Source organism: Leucoraja erinacea, chromosome 31, assembly GCF_028641065.1.
Source record: "Leucoraja erinacea ecotype New England chromosome 31, Leri_hhj_1, whole genome shotgun sequence".
Taxonomy (NCBI): domain Eukaryota; kingdom Metazoa; phylum Chordata; class Chondrichthyes; order Rajiformes; family Rajidae; genus Leucoraja; species Leucoraja erinaceus.
In genome coordinates, this window is record NC_073407.1 from 13486934 (window position 1) to 13499955 (window position 13022).

The 13022-nt window shown below is 45.0% G+C and overlaps 2 protein-coding genes across 2 annotated transcripts in view; both read left to right on the forward strand.

Annotated features, from left to right (window-relative positions):
* Nucleotides 1–5189, forward strand: part of LOC129711796 (uncharacterized) — a 102418-nt gene extending 97229 nt beyond the window's left edge. Inside the window, exon 32 of the mRNA XM_055659731.1 lies at nucleotides 1861–5189. Coding sequence (XP_055515706.1) covers nucleotides 1861–2021 — 161 coding nt within the window. The 3' untranslated portion in view covers nucleotides 2022–5189. The remainder of the gene's footprint in view (nucleotides 1–1860) is intronic.
* The window catches only part of LOC129711937 (tubulin beta chain), a 248856-nt gene that overhangs the window by 214570 nt on the left and 21264 nt on the right, over nucleotides 1–13022 (forward strand). The gene's annotated exons all lie outside the window — the stretch shown is intronic.

The window sequence follows — 13022 nt, forward strand, 5'->3', positions numbered from 1 at the left end:
AGTGTTTTGAGTCTCAGATAATATTTCAGATTTAGACTTGGTTATACTTCCACGGATGATTCACCCCGTGACCTGAGGCTTTGGAAGTAGACCAGTAAGTTTGGTTGGATCTGAGTCAGGTAGCTGTGAGCCCAGCCACCTCCACCTGCTTCATCAATGACCTTCCTTCTATAATAATGTCGCAAGTGTGGACCTTCACCGATAACTGTAAAATATTTAATTCCAACTCACCAAATGAAGCAATCCGTGCCTTTCCATGAAGACCGAGACAACAGTCAGGAATAGGCTGATAAGTGGCTGATAGTTTGTAGCACCATAGTCAGGGCTCTCAATGTAGATTGTGCATCACATAAGTACCAGGCAAAGACCACCCCCAACAAGAGAGAATCTGACCATCTACCGAGCATGGTTTCACCATTGCTGACAACACATATCAATATCAGTGGGGATTCCTTTGACCGGAATTTCAACGGGATCTGCCACAGAAAGAAACATGGCACTTGAGCAGGTTAGAGACTGGGTATTCTGTGGTGAATGGCTCACCTCCTGACACGCCAAGGGATTTTCACAATCTATGTGGCATTTTGCTGGAATAATTGAGGCTCATATATAATTTAATGAGGTTAAGGGAGTAAATGGTAAACAAATGTGTTTCCCTTTGTAGCGGGGGGGGGGGGGTCAGAAACCGGTAGACAGAGATTTGATTTAATTTGTGAAACGATTACAAAGGGGAGGGGGAGGGGTTGGGAAAAAAATAACAGTTGAATAGTCAGTCAATCGAGGAGAGTAAAAAAGAAATACACATTAAAAAAGCATCTGAATGTAAACACCTTGAGCCCTGGCTGTGGAGCGGCAGACCGAGAGCTGAGAAGTGGGATTGAGCTAACAATTACTCTCAACCTGCATTGACACAACAGGCCTCCTTTGTGTCATAACTGCTGTAACTGTCTGTGATATTCTCAAAGATTTCATGGCAATATTGGAAGCACAGAGGGATATTATTCCACGCCAAACGGTTGACACTTCACTAAGATTACTAAAACAGACTTCTTGCTCTTGCTGCTGTTTCTGAGAGCTTGCTTTTCTTGGACTAGATTTTCCAATGCTGTTGCTGTGCTTGCATTTCTGGAGTCCCTTCAAAGGCTGTAAAATGCATTGGGGCATTCTGGAGTTGTGAAACGCATAATATGGGCAGCAGGGTATCATGGCTAGACAGCGCCAGAGATCTGGGTTCAATCCTGACCGCTGCGGCTGTCTGCACGGAATGTATGTGTTCTCCCTGTTCCTGCATGGATTTCCTCCATTATCCCAAAGATGTGTAAGTTGGTAGGTTAATTGATCACTGTGCAAAACTCTTAAGGGCCTGACCCACTTACGCGACCTTTACAGGCGGCTGCCCGCACCCGTGATAGGTCGCTGAAATTTTCAACATGTTGAAAATTCAGCGGCGACCAGAAATACGCTACCACTCTTTGGAGACCCTCTCACGCAATAGAAGACCTCTCATATGGTCGTGAGAGGTCTCCAAAGAGTCGTAGCGTCTTTCTGGCCACCGCTGAATTTTCAACATGTTGAAAATTTCAGCGACCCATCACAGGCAAGAACGTACAAACTCCGTACAGACAGCACCTGGAGTCAGGATCAAACCCGTGTCTCTGGCGCTGAAAGAGCTGTAAAGCAGCAACTCTACCGCTACGCCACCATGCTGCTCTTAGGGGGAATGAAAAAGCGGGGATTAATGAAAGATTAGTGCAAACATATGGCTGTCAATTGGCATGGACTCAGTGGGCCGAAGGGCCTGTTTTCATTCTGTGTGATTATGATAATGCAAGTCCTTCTTTCTTTTTGTTATGATTCCAGGGCACTTCACCCAGCTGGTGTGGAAGGCATCAAGAGAGTTGGGCGTGGGTTATGCGACGGATGGGAAAGGCATGTTCTTTGTGGTGGCAGTCTACAATCCACCAGGGAACATCACAAATCCTGGCTACTTCAAGGAAAATGTTTTACCACCCAGTAAATAATGACCAAGGCGGATGAGTGTGGCACTTGTCAAATGCAGCTGTCCTAAAAAAAGCACAAATAATGTAATTTGAGATTTAATGAATGCTTTAAGTAGTGTTTACTCCAGGATTTGATTGGCTTTCGCTATAATATAATAATAATAAGGTTGGATACACTGTGAGCACATACAAGTGACTGTTCATCCCCAATTTCCTTTCCCCCCCCACCTCACCCTCTCTGTTGCCAGTTCTGGTTTTAGTGCCAGGGTCCAAAATATGATGTTGCCTGTCTGAATATTTCTGTCTTTCTACCACTCACTTTTAAGTCAATCTGTGAAATGTTTTGCTTCAAGATTTTTCACTTGTTCTAATTTCTTTATGTGGGTGGGTATCAAATTATATTCCTAAACCCCATCATAGATAGGAACAATTGACTGTTTTACACAATAAAAGTCTTATAGGTCGGCACCCTCAAGACTATGCCGTCCTGAACTGCAGATTTTCGGGACTCTTGGACATTGTTCTAATGCAACACACTTGTATTTTACTTTTTCATTCTACACAGTAAAATGATACATTTTCCAGTCTTCTTCTTCTTCTTCTTCTTCTTGCGAATGAAACATAAACCAAAGGAATAGTTAGATCACAAGCTGGGTGTTGAGCAGCCAGGTTGTTGTCTCTGCGTCAATGTCTGCCAGGCCCTGCGCTCATTTGGTGGGTGGTAGAGCGGGCACCCAGAGATGACATGGTTGGCTGTCTGTTGTTCTGCTCTGCATTCACAGGCTGGGCTCTGGCGGAGCCTCCATCTCCACATGCTGGCATTATAACACCAAACCCCAGTACGAAGTCTGTTGAGCTTCACCCATGCTCCTCTGGGGAGGTCAGCTCCTGGGCAGCTTTTATCTGGTGAGGAGATGTAGCTGTAGTGAAATGGAGATGAGGTTGCCTTCTACTCTGTGACCACTTGGTGGCTATTCACAGTGTGCTTTTGTCACAGTTGGCTGGATGGATGCTAGGAATTCTTTCCATGTGGGTCAAAGGGGTGACGGGACTTCAGTTGGGGTGGCCTCTGCTCTCTGCTGATAGTCTGATGGAGGAGGTGATCTGGGTCCATGGCACGATGAGATAGTGCCAGAGTTGCTGCTTGCCCTCGGATCCCTGCAGGCGGAATGCCTGCAAGTATAGGGAGCTGCTCGACTGGAGTAGGTTGAAGGCACCCAGTGATGGTTCGCAAGGTGCTGTGTTCAGGCTCGTGTCTACCAGGCTAGTAAGTCTACTACTCCATACGGGTGCACAGTACTCAGCTGGAGCATACACAAGAGCTAAGGCAGAGGTGCGAAGAGTAGATGGGCTGGCTCCCCAACTTGTTCCTGGCAGGCGTCGGATGAGGCCACTACATGCCATGGCCCTGTCGCGGAGTCCAGCCAGGTGTTGACGGAATGGAAGCGACCTGTCCAGCTTTACGCCGAGGTAAGTGGGTGTTTGTTGAAAGTCCAAGCGCCTGTTGTTAAGGAAGACAGCTAGCTCTCGCTTAGCTTCCTTGTTGTTTCGATGAAATGCCGTGAAATTTTCCCGTGAACCCAGCGAGTTTAAAAAGGATGCGGAGAAATTAGTCTCTGTTTTAAAGGAAGTTCTGAAACAGAATCGTGTGAGTTTAAAGGGAGCAGGAAGCAGAACTGGGTGAGTTTAAAGGCAGTGCTGCAAATATTACCCAGTAAATTCAAAAGGGGCAGGAAAGATTGCCCAGTGAATTTAAAGGGAGTGCTGGACATGTTACCCAGTGAGTGTAAAGGGAGCAGAAACATTGCCTTGTGAGCTAAAGGGAGCAGGAAACATTGCCCAGTGTGCTCAAAGGGAGCAGGAAACAGCTGCACTGAGTTTAAAAAGAGTACTGGGAAACGGCCCAATGAGTAGAATGAGAACAGGGGGGCAGAACCTGAGATGATTTAAAAGGGGTTGGGGGGGAATAGGGTTGCCAACTATCCCGTGTTAGTCGGGACATCCCGTATATTGGGCTAAATTGGTTTGTTCCATACGAGACCGTCCTTGTCCTGTATTTGACTGCTACTACTCGGGTCGAGGGGACTGTCGGAGTGCCACGTCCGGCCCCGCCTCACCCGTCCTGACGTAGTGCACCCCATGGAGTGCAGCAGTAGCACCTCGCCCGTGGCCCCGTCGGCCGGCAGCCCAGACAGCTGTCCAACCTTCGGACCTTCGCTTACGGCCATTAGAGGCCATTATTCTTCTCATGGCCGATCATCGGTTCATGAGTTGGATGGGGTGCCAGACTTTGCACGCGACGTCAGGTGGGCCAATACTCAGCTGGCCCGCTGCCTGGGTTTTGTGTGCAGTCCAGCACCCGGGCCAACTAATTCACCCAGCCAGTCGAGCCGGACAACGAATTGCCATCAGGAATTTGACCCTTATTTTGACCTTTTGTCCCTTATTTGGGAGTGAGAAAGTCAGCAACCCCAGGGGGGGGAAATAAAATAAGGTGTGGAGAGCAGGAAGCACAGAGAGCTGGTGAGCCTGGATAATCAAAATTTTACTGTTGCAGGAATGTGCAGCCCACATTCCTGTAATCTCAATTATTACAGATGAGAGGTGAGATTGAACAATGACACTTACAGACTGGATATTCAATAATTAAAGGAGATTAATTATTTATTAGCATAATTCTAACAGCGTTTCAGCAGATAAATGCTTAGGATTTGCCTCCCAGCACATATTTTATTGTACAAGCAGGGAGTGGCCTCGGGGAAATCGTCAATTTTAATTTGCTTGCCGAGTCACTCCACCTCCTGCTGCAGCCGGCTCCACAGTTTCCATTTCCTTCTGAGCACTGATTTTAAATACTTTCCTATTGCTGTCATGCTTTTTTCCCCTCAACCAGCCATCAGTGAATAATATCTATTGAATGCAGAGGCACACAGGCCTCCTCTGGGGCCTTAGCGATGCACCATAGCAACCGTGTTCTGTAGTATGCTGCACATTTTCCAATCAGAAAGCCTTTCATGATGTTAGTGGGACGTTCATCTTTTTCTGAGGTTCCATTGTCTTTTAAGTCAGCTGTTAAAGGGTGGCTGTGGTTTTAATGCTGCTTTCGTTTGTACACATTTATGCTCTCAACTGCTCTCCGAGGTGTATGGATAGTCGAGACCCTTGGAATAAAGAATAACATTGCTTACCGACTAGTGTATGTCTATTTCATTTGTCACCCACAAGTTACACAGCCGAAACACTGCGCAGGCACCGTGAATGGGATACTGTATGGTCTGGACAAGAGAGCTAGTCTGTGTAACGTTGAAGATATGCCAGAGACATTGAAAGCTGAATACGAAACCCAAGCTGTAGACGTCAGTGGGCAGTGAGAGCGGGTGAAGACGTGACTAGTGTTTGATACCTCTTTAGAAAACATGGAATTTTTTCTCTGTCGCTCCATAAGAGGGAACAAATGTTACTGCTGGTGACAAGTCAGTGGGAGTAGAAAATAAACATTCATCCAGTGGGAATAAATCTGAGTAATTTTACGGGTTAATCTATTAGCCCAGTTGATTGCCTGTTCGACAAGTATTTATGGATCCACTTTAACCCAATGCCCTCAGCAATTTGGAACCTGTGACCAACGCCCAGGAAACCATCTGCACCTTCATTATCGAATAAAATATTTGTGTCACTGTAACTTCCCTGTTTTTTTAGGACTGGTGCTTTAGTATTAATGTGTATGCAGTCTTTCCAACATGTAAATAGAAATTTAAAAAATGGACATGCTGGAAATCTGAAACAAATGCAGAAAATACTGGAACACTCAACAGGTCAGGCAGGCAGCATCTGTGGAGAGCAAAACAGTCAATGTTTCAGGTCGAGACACTTAAGAGATGAAGTCAACATTAACTCACTATCCACAAGGGATATCTGCATTATCCAAACTATAATATTTGTGCACATGCATCAGGTCACTTCTCAGCCTTTCATTTCAAGGAAATCAAATTCAGGCTCCTCTCAATAACGGAAACTCTCTATCCAGGCAACATCTTGTGAATCTCCTCTCCAGTGTAGTCATGTCCTTCCTCAAGTGTGCTGACCAGAACTGCACACATCGGGTTTTGCACAGTGAATCCCAGAAGAGAGTGGTGTCAGAGTACGTGCTTTGGCGACTGACGGGGCTTTACTGATTAGGATGATTGGTGAATAATAGGTGGGTATTTCAACCTTGCTTAAACCTACTAGGATTTCGATTGCAGGAGTTGGGGTTTAAAGTAGAAGAGGATCCCAAATGCAACCAGTACTCTAAATTAAAGGGATGAGATAACTGAATCAAATGTATGACAGCAAAACTCGAACCCATGATTGTTCCTCCTGCAACATGTGGGACGGACGGTTGGAAGCCAGTGAGTAGGACATGTCAACACTGGGCTTTGATCGGACAGTGCAACATTTTGTCAATCAAGAAGGTGGCTTTGATCATATTCATTTTTTCTAGATCAGATAACGTTTGGGCAACAGTGAAATACTAAGGGCCAAATAAAAAGAGTGGCAGGTGAGTTGTATGGTCGGCAACATGAGGGAATAGACCATGAAGTTCCCCACCCAGAGTACATTCTGTGCTTCTTCAGAGTGTTGTTCAATATGGAGGACGGGGTGGATATCAGGAAGAGGTTACTGTCCGCATGTTTGGCCTAATGCCATGAGATTTCACAGTTCTGGAGGGAATACCAGTCTCCCAGGGCTCCAAAGATAGACACGAAAGGCTGGAGTAATTCAGTGGGACAGGCAGCATCTCTGGAGAGAAGGAATGGGTGATGTTTCGGGTTGAGTCCCTTCTTCCGACGTCCTCCCATGTGGACAAAGGCCCATACACATGTACACCTCTGTGCTGCCACCTCTGGTGGCTCTGAACTGCCAGTGGGACAGGACATTCCCAGGAATTGCGATGGAGGAGTCTGCCACATTACCAGTCGGATCTGATTAAGTGTTAGGTTGTTGATTGACCAGTCTGTGTGGCATCTCTCCCAATGTAGTCAGCAGATCCCAAACCTCTGTGAGGAGGAGTCTGTAAGGCTGACGGGGCTGGGAGCGACTTGGTTGTGTCCGAATCCAACACTAAGTGGACTGTTGGTTCTACCTTTCTCCCACTCAGTATAGTGGTAATGGTGTGACTAAGTGGTTTAGGATTATATAGTCCGATAGTCTAAAGCCAGGTAGGAGTGGCGTCCCCTAGAGCCAGACAGAATAAGAATGGCAGATTTCATCTCCTGAAGGACGTGAATAAATGAGACAGATCTTTGTGGAAGTCCACTGGTTTTTCCTCTACTCCACAAAAATCCAGCCAATTTGTTCTGGAGATAGATTCATGTCCTCACGAAATGATAGCCAAGTAACTTGTCCAGTATTGTACCAAAATGAATGAGTTGGGGATTATACATCAGCCACTCTTTCACATGTTCAGCTCCAGGGCAATAATGATTCTGCGTACTTGTGTTGCACTGTGGATTGCCCACTGATTATAGCTGGAGTTATTCAGCCTTGCAGTGATCTACCAGCTGTGTTGGTATTAGTTTATTGTTGTCACATGTACCATGAAAAAGTGAAAAGCTTTGTTTTGCGTGCTATCCCATCAAAACATGTCATACATGAGTACAATCAATCCACACACGTGCAACCAGTAGTGCAAAGAGAAAAATACCAGAGTGTAGAATATATTGTTACAGCATTATAATGTCACAGTTCTACAGAAACTTGTGTAGATTTTAAAAAAGTACAAGGGCCACAAAGAAATAGGACTGGAAATCAAGACTCAAGCCTAGCTTATCAGAATCAGAAATCAGAAATCAGGCCTAGCTTATCAGAATCAGAAATCAGGCCTAGCTTATGGGAGGACCATTCAGTAGTATGATAACTGTATAAGTATAAGAAGTAGAACTGTACAAAAGTATAAGAAGCTGCTGCTGAATCAGGCGATATAACATTTTAGTAACTTCTTCCCCACAAGTGAGGGGAGAAGAGGGAATGTCTGAGGTGTAAATGGTCCTTAATTATATTAGCAGCTTTCCTGAGGCAGTGTGAAATGTAGATGGAGACAATGGGGGGAGGCTGGTTCTTGTTTTGGACTGGGCGTTTACAGCCTCATTATGAAACACATTCCTTATATTCAAGGTGGATGGGGAGGCATTTAAAGGGAACATGCTAAACATATGAGTTAGTACGGAATAAAGAGTGATGCTGAGAGAGCGAGGTGAACAGGGAGAGGAGGCCTTTGTCAATAATAACGCCCCGTTCTAGTGCCTGCACTGCCTCAGTGCTGACATCTGTGTGTAAATTCTTCATACGTTTTTTTTTCTTTTGTTGATGCATCAGTAATTGCTGATTACAAATGTTGCCACAATGACTTGCACACTCCTGCTTGCTGAAGTAAACAAATACGTTTTTAATTTTGTGCAGTTTGCAACTTGAAAGCTGCTGCTCATTTGTAGGGGAAGGGAATTGGTATTGTACAATTAGTTTACACGTTGAATTGTCGGGAGATTGAGCAGACACCGTCGCAGGCTTCTCTTCCAGCGTGAACTCCTCGGCTGGTTCCGGGATTTAAGTGGTGGGATCTTTTACTTCCATCTGTGAAGGAAGATGCCCTGCAGTTGAACATTTCATCCAATAGGAGGTGCCCCCAGCCCTGGAGCCTTCTCTCAGTACCACTTCAGGGACATGCAATTGGTAGGATGGATTACACATCAAAAGCTGCAGCTATGTCACGACATCATAGCCTCCACAGCCTGTGATAAGTCAACCCCCAGTGCTGCAGTATCATCAATGCCTCTGGAAAGGATCAATGATCTTGGATAGATAGATAAACTATCTATAGAGGGGGGGTGGGGTGGAACCAGAGAACCAGTGACTTGGTCTGCTAGAGAGCTGGCTGAATAATAATTTTCTTCTGTGCTGTACCCATTCAGTGGTTTCCCACCTTTCCAGTAATCAGCTGGGTGGGAGCATTGTGCTGTGCAAAACAGCTGGCACCAGCGCTCTGCTTTGGTGCTGTAATGAAACGCTGTGTTAATTAGAAATGTTACAGCCAGGCTGCCCATCTCAGCTCTCTGCAACACATCACGGTTATTGATGATGAGAAAAAACCCACAGTGCTTGTGAAATTCTGTCTATAAGGAGAACTTTCATTTAACACTTTGCATCTTGTTTCCGAGGATTATTACAATCACAATCACAATAATACTTTATTAGTCAAGTATGTTTTGCAACATACGAGGAATTTCATTTGCCAAGTCAAGGGTTCAAAGGTTTCAAAGTTTCTTTATTAGTCACATACACCTAGGTGTAGTGAAATTCTTGTTGCCAATGCAGCACATAAAAAAAGAATACAAACATGACAATAATAAGGAACTTTAACATAAAAAACATCCCCCCACAATGGTTTCCATTATGAGGGAAGGCACTAAGTCCAGTCCCATCCCCATGTCCACCCATAATCAAGCCTATTGAGGCCTCCGCAATCGCCGCTACGGAGGCCCGATGTTCCAGGCCGTTCTCGCCGGGTGATGGTGCTCCGGCGTCGGGAGAATCCTCTCAGCGGCTTGAGACACCTGGAACGGCCGCCTCCTTACTCGAGACCGCGGCTTATGACGCCAACAAGGCCGCAGCGGATGGAGCTCCACTACTGGCGATCTCGTCGCGAGATCCCAGGCTCCCGATGAAAAGTTCAGCGCCGCCGCCCGTACCACAGACCCGCAGCTCCGCGATGTTTTACTCGGCGGTCTTCAGCTCACCGGAGCTCCAGCGCGGCGACCCAGGCAAGGCATCGCCCGCTCCTCAATAGCGCTCCAGCACTGTGCCGCCGCCGAAGCTGAGGTTCTGGGCGGTCCCCTCAGGACACGCCGCTCCAGGCCCGCTGATAGGCCGCGAGGACGGGTCGACGGTGCAGCCCGGAGAAAAGCTGCCTCTCCGACCAGGTAGGGACCCTGAAAGGTAGTTTCCCCCTTCCCCCACCCCACATAAAAAAGACTAGAACTCCATAACAAAAACACTTTAACTAACTAAAAATAAAAAAAGAGGTGAAAAGACGGACAGCTGCAGGCTGGGCAGCCATACCATACAGGACGGCGCCCCCTAGTCAGTCGTCATACAAATAAAAAGCAATGGGACACACAAAACACATTTTAACATAAACATCCACCACAGCGACTCCTCCACATTCCTCACTGCGATGGAAGGCGAAAAAAAAGTTCAAATCTCTTTCCTTAGCTCTCCTGAGGTCGGGGGCCTCAAGCCCTCCGTTGATGGGGTGATCTTAACTCCCATAGCCGTGGCCGTTTGCAAAAATACTAACCACGTCAAATACATTCTTATCCATATCATTAATGTAGATGAAGAACACCAGTGAATCCCTAAAACACACCTCTGGTTGCAGACCTTCAATCTGAATAAAACCCTGCACTACCAGCCATGGACTCCTACCATCAAACACATTTTATATCCAATTGCCTCTCTCAGTGTGGATCCCATGAGGTTTCACCTTCCAGGTTTGCCTATCATGAAGGACCCTGTCAAAAGGCCTTCCTTAAGGTCACATAGACAACATCCACCACCCTGCCCTCATTAAATCTCTTTGTCACCTCTTCAAAAAAACTCAGTTACATGATTAGAAGTTAGCAAAGAAAGACAAGGCGTGATTAAGAAAGTAAAGATGAAATGGGAGAGTAAACCTTCATGAAACATAAAGGTTTCTGTAAATATGTGAAGAGTAAAAGTTAGTAAAAACAAATGTTGAAGACCTAGTCACAAAGAGGAACAATTATAATTGTTAACATAGAATTACCAGAACAAATAAATTGATGCATGCAGTGGTTCCTCACAGTGGACCGCGGAGTGCTGTCATCTCAGAATGTAGGCTTTGGTGAGGAGGGTCTGTGCCATCTTCAGGACACTGGCTTATGGTGCCAGTTTGGTATGTTAGCATTTTCACCTTTTTTATAATTTACATTAAGTGTAGGAACAGATTGGATTACATTTAAGGAGCTGTTTCTAAATTAAATATGCAGCAGGTGAGCTCAGTCCCATGTGTTGTACAGCTAGTAACCTGTGGGAATTCCAACATACTCCTTGTAGTCTGCAGATGGTGCCTCCTGTTGTCAGGTTAGCACTGGGAATGGGAGGTTCAGTATCAATCGACTAGAGACATCATGATCCATGACCAGGCTGAAAGTTACATGGAAAGTACGGTATGTGTGTAGAGAGGGTTACATCACAATTTAAGGAAAGGCGGTTAGAGGATTGAGTAATCACCAGGCAGAAGAACGGAGGCACCATCTGCAGACTGCAAGGAGCATCTTGAAATTCCCACATGTTGCAAGCTTTATAACAGGGAAACTTAACAGTACATTTCACTCCCATACTGTTACTTTGTATTGGAAATTGGTGGGGGTAAAGCTATCTTGACGGAGTGTGTCTGTATTAGGAAGACGGAATTGTTAGAAATATTAGCAAATATTAGGGTGGATAAATCTCCAGAGCCTTGACAGGATCGATCACAGTAAAGCTACAGAGTGAGATGGCTGGACTTTGAAAGAGATTTGTGCATCTTTGTTAACCAAGGTGAGGTACCAGAAGGTAGACAAAAATGCTGGAGAAACTCAGCGGGTGAGGCAGCATCTATGGAGCGAAGGAAATAGGCAACGTTTCGGGTCGAAACCCTTCTTCAGATTTTCCAGCATCTGCAGTTCCTTCTTCAACGTGAGGTACCAGAAGATTGGTGGATAGTTAATGATGTCTCCTTGTTCAAAAAGAGCAACAATGATAAACCTGGAAACTGCAGGACAGTAAGCCTTGCTTTATTGGTAGGTGAAATTGTTGGAGAAGGTTCTCAGAGATAGCATTTAATGATCACTTGGAAAGACGGAATGATGATGAGGAGACAGCATGCATCTTTAGTGCAGAGAAGAACATCTTAGAAACCTGACATTGCAAAACCTGTACCTCATTGTATTTCTGCATATGACAACAAACTCAATTTGTTTTGAACAAATTTAAGGTAGCCTGTTCCTGAGTTGGTTCCATTACATACTGCTCTAAAAAGCAATCACTGACACACTACACAAGTTCTGCCACATAGGGCTTGATAAGTGCAGATTAACAGACCGAGGGTCCTGTTTCCATGCAGTGTAGCTCTACGACTGTGATATTCTTGCCAGTTTGAATAATTTAATCAATATCTAGATTAAAATCTACACATAAATCTATGTATTATATACCTGCATTTCCTTTAAACATGCCGTGGACATTTTCCCATTATGCTCAGCTTTATGGAGCAGTCACATTTTGAGGCCTATAGACTTCCCATGCCCATGTTTCCCCCCCCCTGCTTTCCTTGATTTCAACACAACCATTGTTACTGCTTACTGTGTCTAGATCAGAACTCAATGCCATGCCAAGTCTTCTTTAATTAACAATGCTACCCCATATGCTTTCCCCTCTAGACTGTTATTTTTTAACATTGTACAACCCTAAAACAGTGAACACTCTATCGTGGTCACCTTGCAACCATGTGCCCATAATAATGTTAATCAAAGATAATTAGCATGATTTTGTTCAGGGAAGATCTTGTCTGATTAACTAATTGTGCATTTGAAGAAGTGACATAATATACAGATTAAGGCAGTGCAGTTGATCTAATCTCCTTGGGAGATTACATGGAAGACTAGTCCCAAATAGAGCCCATAGGATCCAGAACAAGTTGGAAAGTTAATTCCAAAATTGTCTTGATAATAGGAGGCAGAGGGTGATGGTGGGGGTGTGTTATTTTGATTGAATGCCTGACACCACTGATTTATCACAAGGATTGATACTACTTGTTAGATGCATTGACAATTTAAATATGAATGTAGGAGGCATGATTAACAAGTTTTCAGACGACATGAACATTGTATAGCCTTAATTCTTATTGTATAGTCTTAAGATGGTATAAGTCTTAGAATGATGTTGGGCAGAGCAATGGCAGATGGAATTTGATACAGGTAA